Raw genomic sequence first — 22,475 nt, 5'->3', positions numbered from 1 at the left:
CATGCAGGCCGTTTTTGCCCAGTCTCTTTCTTATGGTGGAGTCGTGAACACTGACCTTAATTGAGGCAAGTGAGGCCTGCAGTTCTTTAGATGTTGTCCTGGGGTCTTTTGTGGCCTCTCGGATGAGTTGTCTCTGCGCTCTTGGGGTAATTTTGGTCGGCCGGCCACTCCTGGGAAGGTTCACCACTGTTCCATGTTTTTGCCATTTGTGGATAATGGCTCTCACTGTGGTTCGCTGGAGTCCCAAAGCTTTAGAAATGGCTTTATAACCTTTACCAGACTGATAGATCTCAATTACTTTTGTTGTCATTTGTTCCTGAATTTCTTTGGATCTTGGCATGATGTCTAGCTTTTGAGGTGCTTTTGGTCTACTTCTCTGTGTCAGGTAGCTCCTATTTAAGTGATTTTTTGATTGAAACAGGTGTGGCAGTAATCAGGCCTGGGGGTGACTACAGAAATTGATATTGAAATTGAAAATTGAAATTGATAAACCACAGTTAAGTTATTTTTTTAACAATCACTTTTTCACACAGGGCCAGGATTTGGAGTTTTTTTTCTCCCTTAATAACGTAAACCTTCATTTAAAAACTGCATTTTGTGTTCAATTATGTTATCTTTGACTAATAGTTAACGGTTTTTGATGAGCAGAAACATTTAAGTGTGACAAACATGCAAAACAATAAGAAATCAGGAAGGGGGCAAATAGTTTTTCACACCACTGTATCTGTTTATTATATCTTCACTGGTTCAACTTACATATATTTCCTAGTGAATATGACCTAATGGTTCCCTCAGGTTTCCCTAAGGTTCTGAATGGCTGTAAGGACAAAAGCAGGTGTGGTGCTCAAGAATTTGCTTACTTATTTTTTGTCTCTTTCAGAAACTGTTAGGACTCCCCTACCTTTTTTGACCCATGAGAAACATATAAATGTAAAAAGAACAAGCATTCAAAGAGTTCTTGGGGGATGCCAAATAAGGGCTGTGATTGGCTGCTTGGTAGCCCCTATGTTGACTAGTAGCCTACAGGAGGTTCTGTTTGTCAATACACCTGTTTAATACAACCAAAACTTGCCTCCAACCCAAGAATTCAAAAATACAGTAAGTACTTGCTTTTAGGCCACTGGGAGCAAAATCCAAGGGTAATTATATCTTAGTTGGGATCAAGTACAGGTACTGTTTTATTATTACAGAGAAAAGGGAATCATTTAACCATTAAATAAACCCAATAGGGCTGTTCTGCCCCAATAAGGGGTAATTATATCTTAGTTGGGATCAAGTACAGGTACTGTTTTATTATTACAAAGAAAAGGGAATCATTTAACCATTAAATAAACCCAATAGGGCTGTTCTGCCCCCAATAAGGGGTAATTATATCTTAGTTGGGATCAAGTACAGGTACTGTTTTATTATTACAGAGAAAAGGGAATCATTTAACCATTAAAAAAACCCAATAGGGCTGTTCTGCCCCCAATAAGGGGTAATTATACCTTAGTTGGGATCAAGTACAGGTACTGTTTTATTATTACAGAGAAAAGGGAATCATTTAACCATGAAATAAACCAAATAGGGCTGTTCTGCCACCAATAAGGGGTAATTATATCTTAGTTGGGATCAAAAACAAAAAGGAACACCAAGAGCCCCAATAGTGTAATATATTTTTACAAGGAGTAATAATAGAGTAAATAAATTAATACTCACAAGCAAGGGTTACCAATAGGCAACCACTGTATAAGCAGGTGGGGAGATTATCCTGACCCCACTCAGGAATGAGAAGTCGCTCTCTGTAGAAGGAAGAAAAATGGGGATGATACCCCTCCACTCGGGGTGGACTCGGTATAATAAGACAAAACAGAGGCGCCAAAAAGATAAAATTAGCTAAAAACTAGCCCCCAATAAGGGGTAATTATATCTTAGTTGGGATCAAGTACAGGTACTGTTTTATTATTACAGAGAAAAGGGAATCATTTAACCATGAAATAAACCCAATAGGGCTGTTCTGCCCCCAATAAGGGGTAATTATATCTTAGTTGGGATCAAGTACAGGTACTGTTTTATTATTACAGAGAAAAGGGAATCATTTAACCATTAAATAAACCCAATAGGGCTGTTCTGCCCCAATAAGGGGTAATTATATCTTAGTTGGGATCAAGTACAGGTACTGTTTTATTATTACAGAGAAAAGGGAATTATTTAACCATTAAATAAACCCAATAGGACTGTTCTGCCCCCAATAAGGGGTAATTATATCTTAGTTGGGATCAAGTACAGGTACTGTTTTATTATTACAGAGAAAAGGGAATCATTTAAACATGAAATAATGTCTAATAATGTTGATAAAAATAACAAAAAGGAAAAAAAAAACATGATTAAACTGACTTTTTAAAATTCCCACAGCAGCTCCAAACATGCTAACTACACATGACATTGTGCCCGTCCTTTCTATTCTTTTATCCCCACATGACAAATTTATTGGGCAAAACAAACAGAATCTCTCTCTTTCACATTCCTGTTAAGAACAGAAGGGTAGTTTCCCTTTAAAAGGCTAAACCAATGAAACAGGATACAGCCGCTTGCCTGAGCGTGTCTGTCTGGCACATGTGTGGTTCTTCTCTGCTCACACAGGGTGTATACGTGTTACACTGAGAGCTGCTCGGCTATTATCATCCTACACACGGAGACAGAGGACTAAATTGCAGACCTTTCCAACTTGGCACTTGTGTTGGGACGTTGAAGCTCTATGCCTGACAGAGGATGGAAACTCTTACAGGATATTTCTGCCCTGGCACAGGCAAAGCAGGGATAGGGGGGTGTGACTTTGGTTTGTGGTTCCCATACAAAGTGTGTTACTTCAGTAGCCGATTGGCACAGCAGGGAAAGCCCTGAGAGCACCTGTTCATCAACAACCACTAATTCTCCTTGGAACTTGCTAGGAAATCTGACTGATAATCTCTTCTTTGGAACGAGTTCTAAATTAGGAATGTGGTTATCATGCTTTGTGGGAGGCAATAAGGAAACTACTAGGTTTGGGGTTAATACAGAAAAGAAGAGAAGTTGTGTGAGAAGCCACTGATCATACAACAAGTCCACCAAAGCCACTCAAGGACCCCCAACCAGAGACCCAAGGGGACCCGTCATGATGGCAGTATTGTTTCTCCTTCTCTGTTCTTCATTAATCTCCGCAGGTAACAGCCCTTTTGTCTTTTATGGTGCAACAATATCAGGATTATGGGGCACCCTTAGTTAACAGTTATCTGTTTCATTGCCATTCTTTTCTAAACAAAAAAAAGAAACTATTGATTTGTAAGGCTTTTTTTTGTAAGTGTTAAACAAATGTCTATGTACTTTCTGTGCTTTTACCTGTTGCTAATGGTGGTAAATATTTGAATATGATTTTATGTAGTGCATGCTGATAAATGTCTTCCTATATTGCAGTTGCTACTAAAGCCCATATATATATATATAGTAGTGTACAGTTATTGGATCTGTTATACTGAAACCCATTATCCAAAAATTTTGGGAAGGTCATCTCCCATAGACTCCATTTTAATTAAATAATTCAATTTTTTAACACTTGATCCCATCTAAGATATAATTACCCCTTATTGGGGGCAGAACAGCCCTATTGGGTTTATTTAATGGTTAAATGATTCCCTTTTCTCTGTAATAATAAAACAGTACCGGTACTTGATCCCAACTAAGATATAATTACCCCTTATTGGGGGCAGAACAGCCCTATTGGGTTTATTTAATGGTTAAATGATTCCCTTTTCTCTGTAATAATAAAACAGTACCTGTACTTGATCCCAACTAAGATATAATTACCCCTTATTGGGGGCAGAACAGCCCTATTGGGTTTATTTCATGGTTAAATGATTCCCTTTTCTCTGTAATAATAAAACAGTACCTGTACTTGATCCCAACTAAGATATAATTACCCCTTATTGGGGGCAGAACAGCCCTATTGGGTTTATTTAATGGTTAAATGATTCCCTTTTCTCTGTAATAATAAAACAGTACCTGTACTTGATCCCAACTAAGATATAATTACCCCTTATTGGGGCAGAACAGCCCTATTGGGTTTATTTAATGGTTAAATGATTCCCTTTTCTCTGTAATAATAAAACAGTACCTGTACTTGATCCCAACTAAGATATAATTACCCCTTATTGGGGCAGAACAACCCTATTGGGTTTATTTAATGGTTAAATGATTCCCTTTTCTCTGTAATAATAAAACAGTACCTGTACTTGATCCCAACTAAGATATAATTACCCCTTATTGGGGCAGAACAGCCCTATTGGGTTTATTTAAATGATGTTTAAATTATTTTTTAGCAGACATGGAAAGCATGGAAATCCAAATTACAAAAAGACCCCTTTTCCTCTGGTCCTGAACATTCTGGATAGCAGGTCCCATATCTTCAATAAAATTGCCATTTAGCGGTTAAGTTCCATAAATGGCAGTTTGCCACGTCTGATGAGGATCACTATGCGCTCAATCATCTGCGGTTGCACCTAGTTCTTCAAAAAGGATTCACTTTCACAACTGTTTTGCATGGGGGTTGTGTCACTTTAAGAGCATGTGTTCAAATACACAATCTCTATCCAAAAAAGATCTCCTCATAATTTAGGAAATAAAAGGTGTAGTTCTTTTTACAGCCACTGGTTATTGATCTAACTGTCCCTAGAAGAAATAAAAAGCTTCTTCTATAAGTCTATGTCTATGAGAGTCTGTGGTTTCCTTCCATCACAACATTTCTGTCTGCTCAGAGCCTTTTGAAGCTTAAAAAATCCTTGCCACTTATACTGTAGTGTAAATATGTTTATTATCTGTGTACCCAAGTAGAACCCTTTTAAAATACACATACTGTACATGTACTTTTTCTAACTAAGCCTCAGAATTATAGGTTCTAATGTAGAATGACTGACCCCACTTGGTATTATATCATTAACGGTGGGAGGTTTCATCTCTTACTGGAGAATGGCAATATTAGAACACCCTGAAATGAGTGGAGGAATGAATGGGGATGGGTGAGGGTTGGCAGATGCTTGGCACTTGGTTTAACAATGCCAGAGTGGGCTGCAATCATAGTAACATAGTAAGTTAGGTTGAAAAAAGACATACATCCATCAGGTTCAACATAATGCCTATTTATAACCTGCCTAACTGCTAATTGCCCCAGATGAAGGCAAAAACCCCATCTGAAGCCTCTCTAATTTGCCCCAGAGGGGAAACAATTCCTTCCTGACTCCAAGATGGCAATCAGACCACTCCCTGGGGCAACTTGTACTCCCTCACTTGCTAAGAAGCCATTCTTGTACCTATCTAATGTATCAGCCAGTACCACTGATTCGGGGAGGGAATTCCAAAACTTCACAGCTCTCGAGTAGAACAAGATTAGAGACTGTGTTATCTGCCATTGGCATCTTAATAACGTTAGTACAGATTACAAGGTAGAAATGTTGGAAGCAAGACAGTCACACTCCAGAGATGGAAACCTGTTCCCTGTAGGAATATATCTCATATCTGTTCTCTAGATGCTTGAGGGTAAAAGCCTGCTTGGCAAATGAGAGCTAACCCTACTGTAGAGCTGATTATCTGAACACAATAGAATGGAATAATACATCAGGTGTGTCTGGACAGATGTACATAAGTTGTAAAAGGACTCATTAATTATTACAAGCAATTGCAAGCACCGTAGGGTGCTGCAATTGACCCGGAGGCAGGTTTCCAGTCTATGAGTGCTAAGAGTACTATTTTCCTTCTTAAAAAAACCCCATAAAGTTATAAGTTATTACACTAATTCCACAAGCATGACATATCAGTATGGTATGGTATAAAAGACTAACCGTATCAACCAACAGTAGCCCATAGCAACAAATCAACAGGTAGCAATTACTGGTCGCTCCTGGGCAAACTTAGTGCCTAGCATATTGTGAGTTAATCTGTAAACCAGCACCGATATTCCAAATATGGCTTTGAGTATGATCCAATCAGTTCATAGTTGGCCTAGGCAGATAGAAGACCTGGTGCCACCCTTCTGAGCATGTCAGGAAGTAACAAGGGTTTTATTACTATCAGGTTCTTTGGATGGGTCCAATGAGTAGATCAATGCTATGTATGGCCAATTCATATCATATAGTGTCTGATCCCTGGGCCTGTGGACAGTAATCAGGATACAGTAACACATTACATTTACTAGGTATTTATAGAGCTTGGCCTTAGAAATAGTGGGGATGGAGCTTGATATGTTGAGTAGCAAATTATAACAAAGAAAAGGCAACTGCACAGAAAATCAAGGGAAGATTAACCAGGATGCAGAAAACTTTGTTTAGACTTGTAGGGTGGGAATAAAGGGGGAATATTGGAAGGGAGATATGATGTTGATGGTTTTACAGGAACTTTCATTGGGACTTGGTCAGAAAACAAGGAGCAGTAACAATATACATTCCAGTGGGATGTAAAACTAGAACAGACAGATAAAGCTCCAATACTACAGTCAGCAAGGGAACAGTCAGCTTAGATGAGCAGCTGTAGAACCAGAAACCATGATATGGCAAGAAAAGTCTAAAAATTAAGATACAGGCTTCTCCTGTATGAACTGAGATAAAGCTTAATGATTTGAGAGAAAGAGGGTGAAAATTGACCAGTAACCACAGAAACATCACAATGGATTAAGAATGTCTGGATTGGATACAAGGTCTCCCATATGTAATAAAAGGCACTAAGTTTGCCCAGTAGCAGTAACCCAAAGCAACCAATAGGATGTTTGCTTTTGAACAGGTGACCAGTATATTCTACCTGCTAGTTGGTTGCTATGGGTTACTGCTCCTGGGCAAACGTAGTGCCTTTTATTACATAACCCCCATGGTCTCCCAGGCATGAAGTACAGTATGATGGAACATGACCATTGTCAGAAAACTTTAGAGACAAATAACTTGGTAGGAAGAAAATATAATAGGCAGAAATCACCAATAAAATTAAGATCAAATGGAATAATGGACTTTCTTCATCAGTTGTGTACTGAGAAATCGAGGTTGGCCTGTAACCATAGAAACAATTCACATATGGGTAAAAAAATCCTTAATAAACATGGGGCTCTATTAAACATGAAGTTTGGGCTAAGATAAACCATTATCCACTAAAAAAACAGAATGTGGCAAACAAAGAAAGGCCAATATAAACATTCCTTGAATGTTTGGGCTGCTCTAGCTATATACAGTATATACAGTGGCTTCCATAGAACAAAGTGCCACTTAATTCTGAAAAGCCTATTTTGGTTAGTGAAATGTTTAGCATAACACTAATCCATCATACTGTAACAGATATACATATGAATATACTATACTATTAGAACATAATATATATTTGCCAGATTTCTGTTGACTAGAGTCAGCAGGTTTACTATATAATCCAGAATACTACGTCAGTAGACTGAAACTGCAATTAACCAGAATCATTAAGTATATTTTTCTCTATACAGAGGAACGTGTGTTTTCTCGTGCATTAAAAACTGTTTTATGACTAATCAACATTTTCCTTTTGCAGGAGTTGCCCTTGAGTGTGAGGTGTGCTCCTCAAGCAGTGGGAGGACCTGCTCGGGTCACTTTGAGATCTGTAAAGATCCGCAAAGTCGCTGCATGGTGACCTTGACTGAGACCTCTCTTGGTAAGCCCCATTGGATATTTGAGGCCTTTATGAAATGGTTTGCTTCACAGTATAACATTGTAATTTGTGCAGGAGAAATTAGTTCTACAATGAACTGATAGCAAGATGAAGTATATATGTCCATGTAAACGATCCAGTGAGGGACCTTGGCCTCCCTTCCCCACGTTAGATGCCAGTATTCAGTCCTCAGCAAATCCAGCAAATGCTTGATGGAGGCCCCCTGTTTCTGCACAATGGTCAACATCCAAAAGGGGCAGCTAATTTTTATTTGACTACTTTCTCCACCAAACCATATAACACTATGTAGGTATGTAGGTGACTCTGGATCTACCAGAGCGTCTTAAGTGCAGGCCAACTAGCAAGAACATCCTGCACTCTACCAAGGAGAAGTAATGTGGTTAATATTTTTCCAAAGCAACACCTGCTTAGTGTAGGGAGCATCATTGGAAAGTAACCCAGGCTCCAACTCAGTAGGGTGTCTACACGCACATATATGTTAGGTGCCTTTGCACATATATGTTGCCTCATCAGTAATTATTGTACCTTCAGTCCATAGTTAAGAACCACTGGAGCCCATTTAGCTACTTCTCTAACATTCTCAAAGCTGTCACAGGACCTTAACAGACACATTTCCTCCAGACACATTCACCGAGGGCTCTACAGAGGATGGGGGGTTACATTTGCCTCCCCTTCTACGCATTTCATATCTATTAGGATCCTGTCCTTCACCTGTACTGTTGGAATCCTATAATCTTGCTCTTCTCCTCGGTGACATCCCTACCACCTATAAGCATCCATCTGCCCTATCTTGTTATGACAGATTTAGGGGTGATTCTGGGCCCCAAGCTGCCTTTGGCTAGCCTTCCTGATACCACACCTTCCACATTCACAAAAAGTTGCTCTCTAAACTAGAAGAGCAGAATTTATGGTTTAATGAAATTAATTGTGTCTTTTAAGGTTACCAGGAGCAGCATTTTAATGTAGGGGTGCTGCCACCTACCCTCCCACCTTCCCTTATGGTATCAGCACCCCCAGACAGCTGCCACTTGTTTGCCTCTCTTTTTTCCCTTTGATCAAAGCCTAGAGCCATCTGAATAGTATCAGCTGCACCCTGATTGGTTACCCGTGCCCAGTGCCTTACCCTTTAACAAACAGACATTATATATAATTACATATAATAACTTTCACAAGCAAAAATTGAATCAAAACTATTATTTGCGGATACAATGGTTTTACAGAACCACCCCGCCCAAGGTTTTGCAATCCGCAGTTTGGGACTGATTACAGCAAAAACAGCAATTATTGGTTACCCAGTTGTCTCCAAAACTGGATTTCACCTCCACAATGTCACCGGTTCGCCCCTGTTGAATAACATGAAAAAGATATTGTATATAAGAGCTTTTAAAAGTGCAAAAATGGATCAACACTATTATTTCAGGATAAAATTGTTTAGCAGAGCTACCCCGCCCAAGGTTTTTCAAACCACATGAATTCCAATATGACGGTTTTTTTTGTCTGGTTACACAAAATATAGCAATTATTTGGCAATTATTCCATCTCTTTGAGCAGACATTAACATATAATCATCTAATCACTTGTATCTGATCGTATTGCAGTGTTTGCTTTTCTTCCCTATAGCCTGCAGCCATCTTTGTTCTGTTTGTACCTCGCCAGTCATTTTTTTCATGCTTTCATTTACATTTAGCTGTTACTGAACCCAGGTTTATTATGTGTTAGCTAATACCTGACTGATCATTTTAATCTTACCAGAATGCAAAAATGCAAGGAATGCACGGACACTGTACAGACACGCACACCCATAGAAACCCACCCATAGAAACACACCTTGTAATAGGGTAACCTCTTTTTGTCTGTAAAACATGACCAGCTAGATAGGCTATAGAGCATGGGGTTCACTGGACTCTAACACATAGAATGGGCCTTCGCTGTATGGAAGGATTAAGGGGAAGGTAGTGCAACTACAACTCACTTATGCTGTGGGCAAAAATATAGGAAAATAAAGGACACCAGAAAGTTCTTCAAGCAAGCTCAAATAGAACTGGTTTATTGTCCAAGACAATTGATCCACAGGGATATGCCAGGGGCGGGCCAAGCCAACCGGGCGCCCTAGGCAACCCGGTCGGCCACCTCGCCCCTGCACCTTCCTCATTCGAATCGCAATGCAAACCCGCCCCTGCATTCAACTGCGCATGCGCGCCAAAGGGGGGGCGGGGTTCGATTTGCGATTCGATGGATCATTGCCCCCACCGCGTAAGGACAAGAGGTGGGGGCAATGACTAAAGTGAGCGGACTGGGGGTAGGCAGGAGAGGCTGCCTGGCACCCCCCAATCGTTGCTCCCTAGGCAGCTGCCTCTTCTGCCTACCCCTAGTTCCGGCCCTGGGATATGCAGTAAATACAAATGCAGAAACAGAACAATTGTACTGGGAGGTTCAATGCAGAGAAGCAGTGTAATGTTGCACCACTGTGGTGAGTAGCATGGGTAGTAAAATAATGGGTTAGGGTTTCCACCTTAAGTGGTCTGGACTCCCTACAGCAGACCCGGATCAGGGAGAATGAATCTAAGCCTGATCAGTACTGCTGTCCCTTCACTAGGGCAGCAGAGCTGTAAAGGGGAATACTCCCAGCTATATCTCCTGGTTGGAGCAAAGAAGCTGCTCTTGCTAACTAAAGCTGACTATGTCACGTTTCTAGAACATACTATTACACAAAGATATCCTGCACTAAATAAATCTTCTTCACGTGGTTCCTGTTCCCTGACTTCTCTTAGGTTGATGGTTTCCCTTAGGGCCAAACACTTCTGGGCGGTGTGGATCCCAGGCTTCCTGGACCACATCCACACAGATCAACTACTAAAGGCCAAAAAAAAGGCCCACCCATTACCAAACACTATATTAAAGTGTAGCAGGAAGTGGTCATAACCTGTAGGCCAATAAATTGCAATATGGGCATCTGCCCAGTAACAATGTAAATAAAGAAGTGTAGGATTTAAAGCTATAAGGGCTTATTAACCCTATAGGTTGACCCGCCCCCCCCCCCAAATTCTAAGAACTCATTCTTCATATCTATAAAAGTGATGAAACACAACCACACACTGTTCCCATTCACCACAAATGATGTATTATTTCCTAATAAGTCATGCTTGGTAAACTGAATACTGGTACCCATATTGCTTCATGGTATCTATTGAAAGAGCAGATTTTTCTGTGGCTTCTGTTTAATAGTACATCACACAGTATCCCCTGGGTTTCACAATCCTTCCTAATAACTAGTGGCTTCTGTTTCTTCAGTAACATGACAAGCTCAGCATCGAGACCACCAGTACCCCCCTATTTGCACCCCCTGCCTGACTGAAAGCTGGCCTGAAATTGGCCAGATATCGATTGGGCAGGTTAAAAGATTTAGTTGGACCGGGGAGCGTATCGGCTCATTGATGCAGCCCCCGAACCAACTGCGCCCATTGCTGCCGTTATAATTCGATCGTTTGGCCCTGGGCCCACCCGTAAGTGGGGGTATCAGGAGAAGATCTTAACGTGTATGGCTACCTTTACTTCCTATCCAAGTCCCCATTTAAGGTTACCCATCTCCCCCTAGGCCTACCCAATTACCCACTCAACTTACCAACTTCCATTTTAATTACCCCTGGGGCTTCCAGTCCAGACACCCATAGCCAACTGCAATACTGCAACATATATAAACAATCAAACAACCATAGCTTATTGTAACCATTTGTACCAAATGCCGGACTCCAAAAAGTCAGGACACTCTTTGCCTACTCCAACACAGGACATCTCAAAAACCTGTAGGGAGGCCCCTAACATTGCCATGTTCTGCTTCCATCCACTCCACTCCTCTGCCCTCCAGATGATTGGGCCCCAGAGATAAAACTGGTCCTGTCCATCCCTGACAGTAAAGTTAAAAGATGATGATATTGAATCATCGCATGGGAGTCCTACCCGAAGGCATGGGCTCCAATGCTCATGTATCCAAGGCATTCACCAACGAACAGCATGGGTGGTTAGGTCCACCGTCACTGAAGCTAGGTTGAGACCCACCAGGTCGTTGGACTCCCCTTCACCTTGCAGCTAGGGGGAGTACGCGTAAGTCTTGGGTTGGGGTCAAGCCCAAAGGACTATGACACCCATCCAAGGTGCACAAATCAAGTACAAAAAAGGTGCTGAAGAGATACAGTAATTGCTTGTGAGTCATGGCAAGTGTGAAAGCCCCTGTGCTGAGCTGTGTATCTCTCTTTTACTAAAGTGTTTGCTTTATTGTGGTGAGCCTGCAGAAAGCATATAATAAACCTTTTTCCTGTGACTGAACTATATTTAATGCACAGGAGAAGCAACAAGCTCATCAAAGGGGCTGTAAACTCAACCATAACTCGGTCCCACTGCGCCGCCTAGTTTTGCTATAGAAAAATGTAATCATAGATACAAGAAAATTCACAAATTAGAATTCTATTGATCAAAAATCTGATTATAAGTGCAAGAGAAGTGACCAATGAGAATGCTGATTCCCAGCACTGTGTCAGGCCCCTTGCTGGTACCTTACATATAGAGATAATGATGGCATTTTTCCCCTCATTATATGGCACAGGAATCAGACATGGGGATAAAGGGACAGACTTGTTCAGTGCTGGGAAACTGTGCTTATTGCTCCCAACTCCAATTGCAGGAACAGAGAACAGGGAGCCGGATTTACTCACATCAGCTGGGATTCTCATTGGGGGATTTCTTGCATTTTAATGGGGATTTGGGGGAAAGTTTTATTGTGCAATATTGCTTTAAGAATACAACCCTGATGTTGCTGGACTACAGCTCCCAGCATGCCTCAACCTTCATTATATGTTCTGGGATTTGTAGTCCAATAAAGTTTGGTTGAGCAGTGCAGTTCAGCGGGGGTTAGTTCCCCTTTAATAGAAGGGATATGCTGCAGAGGCTCAGCTACAATGAGTAGCCAAGAACTGAAGTTTAATTTACTAATCATTAATATTTTTGGTTATTAATTCTTTCCTGATTTGTTTATTAAGGAGACGTGAAGAGCGCAGTCCTGAAGAAGGCTTGTGGGAGCTCTTATAACTGCTCTCACTCGGTGAGCCTGAGAACCAATGGATACGGGGTGAGAGTGAGCTCCATTTGCTGTGACACTGACTACTGCAATAAAGGCACCATCCCGCGTAAGTCATCTGATGAATAACCGCGTGTTAGCTTCAAAGTGCGGCGCATTTAATATCTACCTTTTGAACTTGGCACGCGATCAGGGACTCAGGAATGAGCTGAACAGTAAATAGAAACCACATTTTGCTTTTGGCTTCTGCTCTGCAGATGTGGCCAGTTAGTAATATTTCTGCTGAGCATTACATGTGTATTTGCACGCTGGAAATAACCCTTCTGCCAATAGGAAGGTATACTTAGCTAATGCGTGTCATAGCTTCTCTCTTCCATACGGTAATTACAATGCACAGATCTGTATCCCAGTGGCTCCAGTTTAACTCATTTCCTGCTTACTGGCCAATTGGTTCAGAGTTTATAAAAAGAGTCAATCTCTATGCAAGTTTCTCAGAAGCAGAGAAGTCTCCAAACTGGCAATGACCCACAAGCAGCTTTGTGTTCCTCACTTGCCCTTTACTTGAATGTTTCTAATATATCTGCCAGTAGAGATGTAGCGAACTGTTCGCCGGAGAACTAATTCGCACGAAAATCGGGTGTTCGCAAGTTCGCGAACTTTTAGCGAAGTTCGCAATTTTGGGTTCGCCTTAGCTGGAGACAAATTCTGACCTCTCACCCCAGAGCCAGCAGATACATGGCAGCTAGTGATGGGCGAAAAGTTTCGCCAGGCATGGATTCGCGTCGAATTTCCGCGTTTCGCCATTGGCGGATTGTTTCGCGAAACGGATGAAAAATTTCGCCGCGGAAAAATTCGCCGCACGTCCAAAAATTGTCGCGGCGTCAAAAAAGAATAGTCGCGGGCGACGAAACAAGAGCCGCGCGACGAAACAAGAGCCGCGGGCGACGAAACAAGAGCCGCGCGACGAAACAAGAGCCGCGCGACGAAACAAGAGCCGCGGGCGACGAAACAAGAGCCGCGGGTGACGAAACAAGAGCCGCGGGCGACGAAACAAGAGCCGCGCGACGAAACAAGAGCCGCGGGCGACGAAACAAGAGCCGTGCGACAAAATAATAGCTGCGGGCGACGAAACAAGAGCCGTGGGCGACGAAACAAGAGCCGCGGGCGACGAAACAAGAGCCGCGGGCGACGAAACAAGAGCCGCGGGCGACGAAACAAGAGCCGCGGGCGACGAAACAAGAGCCGCGCGACGAAACAAGAGCCGCGGGCGACGAAACAAGAGCCGCGCGACGAAACAAGAGCCGTGCGACAAAACAAGAGCTGCGCGCGACAAAATAATAGCCGCGGGCGACAATTTTTTTTTGTCGCACGACATTTTCGCCGCTTCGCAAATTTTTCGCCGTTTCGCGGATCTTTTCAAAGATTCGCGAATTTTTCGGCGAAGCGAAACGGAACAGATTCGCTCATCACTAATGGCAGCCAATCAGGCAGCTCTCCCTCCTGGACCACCCCCAGACCACTCCCTTCCATATATAAACCGAAGCCCAGCAGCCATTTTACATTCTGCCTGTGTGTGCTTGATGAGTTAGCATAGGGAGAGAGCTGTGCAGGGGTTTGAGGGACAGTTTAGGTAGCTTTGCTGACTAGTAATCTACTTTCTACTGCTCTGTATGTAGCTGCTGGGGACAGCTGTCCTGCTGATCTCATCTGCTCTAACCCAATAGTCCTTGTAAGGACTGCTTTTATTTTCTGATAACTGTTACTCTAGTCTTCTTTTCATTGTGTACTGCAGCTCCGTCTGTGTGTGTTGGGGACAGGTGTGCTGCACATAGTAGTGCACTAAGAACCAACCACACATTGAACCGGCTGTAACCTTTACACGACTTGTTTTAAAGCAGTTTATTACACAAGTTTAGAATTGTAGTGTGATTTCTGCCCTTTACAGCACAAAACGCAACGCTGTGTCAACAACGTATTTTTCAGAGAAATTTTTGCCCTTGATCCCCCTCCTGCATGTCACTGCCCAGGTCGTGGCACCCTTTAAACAACTTTAAAATCAGGTTTCTGGCCAGAAATGGCTTTTCTAGGTTTTAAAGTTCGCCTTCCCATTTAAGTCTATGGGGTTCGCAAAAGTTCGCACTTTTTGGCGGAAGTTCGCAAACGGGTTCGCGAACTTTTTTTGTGAGGTTCGCTACATCTCTATCTGCCAGTACAAGAGTTTCAGGGAGAATCCTTTTAACATATTCAGTTCTTGGTTGATTTTATACATAAAAAGTAGTGATGAGTGAATCTGTCTCATTTCACTTTACTGAAAAATTCACAAAACTGCAGAAAAATTCACGAAACGGCGAAACATTTGCAAAGCACATTGAAGTCAAGAGGTGACTTTTTACACGGACGACATTTTCAATGCCCAACTTTTTCTTATTTCAAATGCATTAAAGTCAATGGGTGTTCTATTGTGGCATTGGCGTCTTGGCGACTTTTTTGTCTCTGCGTCATTTTTGCCATGTCAACTTTTTTGTCTTGGTGTAATTTTTGCTATGCCAACTTTCTTTTTTCCTTGCCGACTTTTTGTCTTGGTGTCATTTTTGTCTTGGTGACTTTTTGTCTCGGTGTCATTTTTGTCTTGGTGACTTTTTGTCTCTGTGTCATTTTTGTCTTGGTGACTTTTTGTCTCTGTGTCATTTTTGTCTTGGTGACTTTTTTGTCTTTACGTCATTTTTGCCTTGCAGACTTTTTTCTCTATGGGATGTTCAAACCTTGCTGTTTGCTGTTGCAAAATGGAGATCCATTTCTAAAATGGAGTATGATATGCTAAGCATCAAAGTGTATCAAAGTAGCAAAATACATGCATATATGAATATAAGATTATATGAATATGAGAACATAGGATATTATATCAAACCTTACACTCTCTACGTCATTTTTGTCTTGGTAACTTTTAGTCTCGGTGTCATTTTTGTCTTGGCGACTTTTTTGTCTCTGCATCATTTTTGCCATGCCAACTTTTTTGTCTTGGTGTAATTTTTGCCATGTCAACTTTTTGTCTCTGGGTCATTTTTGTCATGGTGACTTTTTTGTCTCGGTTTTCTTTTTTCCTTGTCGACTTTTTGTCTCTGTGTCATTTTTGTCTTGGCGACTTTTTTGTCTCGGTGTCATTTTTGTTGTGCCAACTTTTTTTTCCTCTGTGAATTTTAATTGCAGTGTATTTTTGCTAGTTTCACAAAAAAATTTGCCAATGGCGAAATGCGGAATTTTGTTGCGGAATGCCTGCCGAAAACGATTGCTCATCAGTAGTTGCAAGAATTAAACAAAAAAAAATGAAATGCCTTACTAGAAAGTCAACAGTCCCGTAGGGTAACCCATAGGCTAATGCCACACAGAGCAGTTTCTGCTGGTAAAGAAATAGTGAATTTGGCGCAAATGTTGCCCCATGTAAGACTGCAGTGACAGGGGTACAATCCTATCACTGAGCAGATGAGTTGGATATCAATTTTATTGTTCTGATCCTTTTTATTACTTATCTTTTTATTTAGGCCCTCCTCTCTTCATATTCCTGTCTCTTTCAAATCACTGCCTGGTTGCTAGGTTAAATTGGACCCTAGCAACCAGATATCTGCTGGGCAGCTGGAGAGCTGCTTAGCAAAAAGCTAAATACTTTAGTTCAAAAACAAGCTCTTTAGTCTGTAGTCGCTGTATTTCTGTTAATAATGGGATCTGAACTGTCTTTATGAATTTTGGAATCTAGAATATTTTCTAGCCCCTGGGACAAGTATAAGCCAGTTATCATTTCAAACAGTTAATAAATCTTGAGAAATATTCACTTTACAGAAAATAAAAAGCAGATTTTTCTCCAGTACATACCTCTTTATTTCATCAATAATAAGAACCTAGTTTTGTAAAGAATGAAATGTAAACTTGGCACAGTTGGTAGTACGTTAACTTAACCTCTATTTCAGCTCAATAGCTGCCTTCCCAGACTAGTACCAGTAGAATATGGGTTACACTGTACTCTCTTACCCAGAATGGGCCTTTGCTAAGTGGGAGAGGAAGGTGAGGGAATTGTGCAACTACACCTCTCTTGTTGCTATGCAGAAAAATGAAAACAGAGTGCTCCAGAGGTTTATTGAACCCCCACAGGGTTACCAACAATACAGCTTCTTAGAGGCCAGTGGTACAGGCAACACCACATACAGAGTGTAATACAGACGGACACTCCCCTGAGTACAGACTTGGCAGAAACCTCACTTCACCTCTGCGACACACCCCATAGTGCATCCCCTCAGGGAATTCTTTATCCTGATAACTTATCCACTGGGATCCCTACACTACAGGCAATATGGCCTGGGAGAGATACCTCCAAAACTGCCAGTCCTATGTAGGAGCTCAGAACTGCTCATTCTAGCTCAGCCCTAACTGCCTTACACCCCTAGAGTTGTACTGGTACGGGAGCTCAGCCCTAACTGCCTTACACCCCTAGAGTGGTACTATACAGGGGCTCAGCCCTAACTGCCTTACACCCCTAGAGTGGTACTATACAGGGGCTCAGCCCTAACTGCCTTACACCCCTAGAGTGGTACTATACAGGGACTCAGCCCTAACTGCCTTACACCCCTAGAGAGGTACTATACAGGGGCTCAGCCCTAACTGCCTTACACCCCTAGAGTGGTACTATACAGGGACTCAGCCCTAACTGCCTTACACCCCTAGAGTGGTACTGGTACGGGAGCTCAGCCCTAACTGCCTTACACCCCTAGAGTGGTACTATACAGGGGCTCAGCCCTAACTGCCTTACACCCCTAGAGTGGTACTGATACAGGGGCTCAGCCCTAACTGCCTTACACCCCTAGAGTGGTACTATAAAGGGGCTCAGCCCTAACTGCCTTACACCTCTAGAGTGGTACTATACAGGGGCTCAGCCCTAACTGCCTTACACCCCTAGAGTGGTACTATACAGGAGCCCCACCCTAACTGCCTTACACCCCTAGAGTGGTACTATACAGGAACTCAGCCCTAACTGCCTTACACCCCTAGAGTGGTACTGATACAGGGGCTCAGCCCTAACTGCCTTACATCCCTAGAGTGGTACTATACAGGGGCTCAGCCCTAACTGCCTTACACCCCTAGAGTGGTACTATACAGGGGCTCAGCCCTAACTGCCTTACACCCCTAGAGTGGTACTATACAGGGGCTCAGCCCTAACTGCCTTACACCCCTAGAGTGGTACTATACAGGGGCTCAGCCCTAACTGCCTTACATCCCTAGAGTGGTACTATACAGGGGCTCAGCCCTAACTGCCTTACACCCCTAGAGTGGTACTATACAGGGGCTCAGCCCTAACTGCCTTACACCCCTAGAGTGGTACTATACAGGGGCTCAGCCCTAACTGCCTTACACCCCTAGAGTGGTACTATACAGGGGCTCAGCCCTAACTGCCTTACACCCCTAGAGTGGTACTGATACAGGGGCTCAGCCCTAACTGCCTTACACCCCTAGAGTGGTACTATACAGGGGCTCAGCCCTAACTGCCTTACACCCCTAGAGTGGTACTGATACAGGGGCTCAGCCCTAACTGCCTTACACCCCTAGAGTGGTACTGATACAGGGGCTCAGCCCTAACTGCCTTACACCCCTAGAGTGGTACTGATACAGGGGCTCAGCCCTAACTGCCTTACACCCCTAGAGTGGTACTGATACAGGGGCTCAGCCCTAACTGCCTTACACCCCTAGAGTGGTACTGATACAGGGGCTCAGCCCTAACTGCCTTACACCCCTAGAGTGGTACTGATACAGGGGCTCAGCCCTAACTGCCTTACACCGCTAGAGTGGTACTGATACAGGGGCTCAGCCCTAACTGCCTTACACCCCTAGAGTGGTACTGGTACGGGGGCCCAACCCTAACTGCCTTACACCCCTAGAGTGGTACTATACAGGGGCTCAGCCCTAACTGCCTTACACCCCTAGAGTGGTACTGATACAGGGGCTCAGCCCTAACTGCCTTACACCCCTAGAGTGGTACTATACAGGGGCTCAGCCCTAACTGCCTTACACCCCTAGAGTGGTACTATACAGGGGCTCAGCCCTAACTGCCTTACACCCCTAGAGTGGTACTATACAGGGGCTCAGCCCTAACTGCCTTACACCCCTAGAGTGGTACTGATACAGGGGCTCAGCCCTAACTGCCTTACACCCCTAGAGTGGTACTATACAGGGGCTCAGCCCTAACTGCCTTACACCCCTAGAGTGGTACTGATACAGGGGCTCAGCCCTAACTGCCTTACACCCCTAGAGTGGTACTGATACAGGGGCTCAGCCCTAACTGCCTTACACCCCTAGAGTGGTACTGATACAGGGGCTCAGCCCTAACTGCCTTACACCCCTAGAGTGGTACTGATACAGGGGCTCAGCCCTAACTGCCTTACACCCCTAGAGTGGTACTGATACAGGGGCTCAGCCCTAACTGCCTTACACCCCTAGAGTGGTACTGATACAGGGGCTCAGCCCTAACTGCCTTACACCCCTAGAGTGGTACTGATACAGGGGCTCAGCCCTAACTGCCTTACACCCCTAGAGTGGTACTGATACAGGGGCTCAGCCCTAACTGCCTTACACCCCTAGAGTGGTACTATACAGGGGCTCAGCCCTAACTGCCTTATACCCCTAGAGTGGTACTGATACAGGGGCTCAGCCCTAACTGCCTTACACCCCTAGAGTGGTACTGATACAGGGGCTCAGCCCTAACTGCCTTACACCCCTAGAGTGGTACTGATACAGGGGCTCAGCCCTAACTGCCTTACACCCCTAGAGTGGTACTGATACAGGGGCTCAGCCCTAACTGCCTTACACCCCTAGAGTGGTACTGATACAGGGGCTCAGCCCTAACTGCCTTACACCCCTAGAGTGGTACTATACAGGGGCTCAGCCCTAACTGCCTTACACCCCTAGAGTGGTACTATACAGGGGCTCAGCCCTAACTGCCTTACACCCCTAGAGTGGTACTATACAGGGGCTCAGCCCTAACTGCCTTACACCCCTAGAGTGGTACTATACAGGGGCTCAGCCCTAACTGCCTTACACCCCTAGAGTGGTACTATAAAGGGAGCTATGCCTGCCCCTATCTAATGCCTCATTCACGGGGTCCTTTTTCCCGACTTCAACTGGGCCTGGGCCCATGCCCTGGGCTCTCACCAACACCCACCCTGTTCCTCAGGTGGAAACAAACAGGAAGGTGCCACTCCTTTCCCAGCACTATATCAAAGTGAGGAAGGAAGTGGTCACCATCCCTGCTAGCCAATAGCATCCATATGTTATTGAACAAACTTAGATACATTCCCTTCTGCCCAGCAACTAAGGGAACCGAACCTGTAGGGATTTAAAGTCATAGGGGCCATTTAACCCTATGGGTCCCTACATTAATGTAATCCTTTACCTCCAAACCCTTCCCTTTCCCGCTCCCTACCCATACTCCCCTTCCAAACCCCCCTCAGGATAAGAGGGATAAACTGTTACTTTGTCCAGATCCACATTGGCTTTGTTTGAGTTCTTCTACCTGAATACCTTGTTGTATAAAGAGAAATCTAGGAGTACCCTATTCTCTTGCACTTACATTTGCTCAAAGCTCCTCTCAGCACTGTTTACGAGAGAGTTGACGGACGCACACACCTTACATCATAACACTTGCTCATACTTGCTACCAAACGAGCATACTCTTATGGTGAGTAATATTTTCAGGCAGAGGGAAAGTTGATCCCTGAGAACATAACTATCCTTGTACAAACAAACCGCATAATAATATATTTTAGCTTCTATTTCACTTTGGATACATTCAGCTTAAAGGGGGTTGTTCACCTTTAATGCCCAAATCTTATTAAACCACCAACAATGCTCTTTTTTTCCATAAAAAAATGTAAGAAGGCCACTGTAAAGGTACTTTTTATCTATACAGCGCTGCAGACTTTGTTGGCGCTTCATAAATAAATGTTAATAATAATAATAATAATAATAATAATAATGTGGTAAATCTGCCCTTCTCCTGTCTCTCTGATCAGGTTTCTGAAGGGATGGGAGTGGCCTATTTTGAACCTGACACACTGAGAACTTCCTTTATGCTGACATCATCATATCCTTGCCCTTACTACTTTCCTATTGGACCAGTGCATTGGTTGCTTGTGCACTCTAACCAGCTGCATAAATTGAAAAGCAATTGGTTAATTTCCCCCTTGCAATGGCATAGGCAAACAGACTCAGCATATCACACATCTAATATACTGTTATATTACATTAGCAGCACTCTGTCATAGGCACAGGAAGCAGTGTCAGACTGACAGGAGGAACAGCCAATAAGAGTTAAGGCTGCTGCCAGTACTATGTGTGACTTCATATAAGGAAGTAACAAAGCAACTGTAGTGTCTATAGGGGTCACAGGCCCCGCCCCCCCCAGCACAGGGTGAGGGATCAGTAGAAGGATGATTCTGAGGGGAATATCTCATCAGTTGCATATATTTTGTTAACTATGTATATGGCAAAGATATTGTTCTAATAATGTGAACTCTTTGTGAATGTTGTACAAAGGTGAATAACCCCTTTGATATCTATGGATGTCATAACATGCCTTTCTGTACAATGGGAGCCACAAAGGCTCTTAAACACAATAGTGGGTGGGTCAATTATATTGGAAGCAAAAACATACAGGAAAAGTTCGGTACAATAACCAGACAAGCACTCCCAGTTTGATGAGGTTTGATACTGGGAGTTGTATTGATTAGGGATGTAGCGAACCTCAAAAAAAAGTTTGCAAACTTACGCCAAAAAGCGCGAATATTCGCGAACTTTGCGAACCCCATAGACTTCAATGGGAAGGCGAACTTTAAAACCTAGAAAAGCCATTTCTGGCCAAAAAAACTGATTTTAAAGTTGTTTAAAGGGTGCCACGACCTGGACAGTGACATGCAGGAGGGGGATCACGGCAAAAATTTCTCTGAAAAATACTTTGTTGACACATCGTTGCAAATCGCAAAGGCAGCTGGCAGACCTAGCGGAAATACGCTGCGTTTTTTGCTATTTCGCACTATTAGCACCATGGAAACGGGATTTGCTTACACCAGTACTAGGCTGAAAAACGCCATGTGTGGCTTGTGCGGCGTTTTTAGGCCGAGAAAAAACGCAGCGAAAAAAAAACGCGGCGAACCCAAATTGCGAACATACGCGAAAAGTTTGCGAACTTCCGAACTTGCGAACACCCGATGTTCGTGCGACTTAGTTCACCGGCGAACAGTTCGCTACATCTCTAGTATTGATGTACTTGCAATAACTATATACAGTACAGGTATGGGACCCGTTATCCAGAATGCTCAGAACCTGGGGTTTTCTAGATAAGGGGTCTTTCTGTAATTCATATCTTCATACCTTAAGTCTGCTAAAAAAAATATTTAAACAGTAATTAAACCCACAAGGATTGTTTTGGCTCAAATAAGGGGTAATTATATCTTAGTTGGGATCAAGTACAGGTACTGTTTTATTATTACAGAGAAAAGGGAATCATTTAACCATGAAATAAACCCAATAGGGCTGTTCTGCCCCCAATAAGGGGTAATTATATCTTAGTTGGGATCAAGTACAGGTACTGTTTTATTATTACAGAGAAAAGGGAATCATTTAACCATTAAATAAACCCAATAGGGCTGTTCTGCCCCCAATAAGGGGTAATTATATCTTA

The 22,475-nt window shown here is 43.1% G+C and overlaps 1 protein-coding gene across 1 annotated transcript in view; it reads left to right on the top strand.

The window, feature by feature from the left end:
- The first annotated feature begins 2,587 nt into the window (after positions 1–2,587).
- Positions 2,588–22,475, top strand: part of LOC101730430 (phospholipase A2 inhibitor and Ly6/PLAUR domain-containing protein-like) — a 34,204-nt gene continuing 14,316 nt past the window's right edge. Inside the window, exons 1-3 of the mRNA XM_004919780.3 lie at positions 2,588–3,182; positions 7,549–7,668; positions 12,720–12,866. Coding sequence (XP_004919837.1) covers positions 3,134–3,182; positions 7,549–7,668; positions 12,720–12,866 — 316 coding nt within the window. The 5' untranslated portion in view covers positions 2,588–3,133. The remainder of the gene's footprint in view (positions 3,183–7,548; positions 7,669–12,719; positions 12,867–22,475) is intronic.

This window comes from Xenopus tropicalis, chromosome 7 (genome assembly GCF_000004195.4).
Source record: "Xenopus tropicalis strain Nigerian chromosome 7, UCB_Xtro_10.0, whole genome shotgun sequence".
NCBI classification, from domain to species: domain Eukaryota; kingdom Metazoa; phylum Chordata; class Amphibia; order Anura; family Pipidae; genus Xenopus; species Xenopus tropicalis.
Note: the sequence above shows the minus strand (reverse complement) of the source record. Positions and strands in the feature narration are given on the sequence as shown.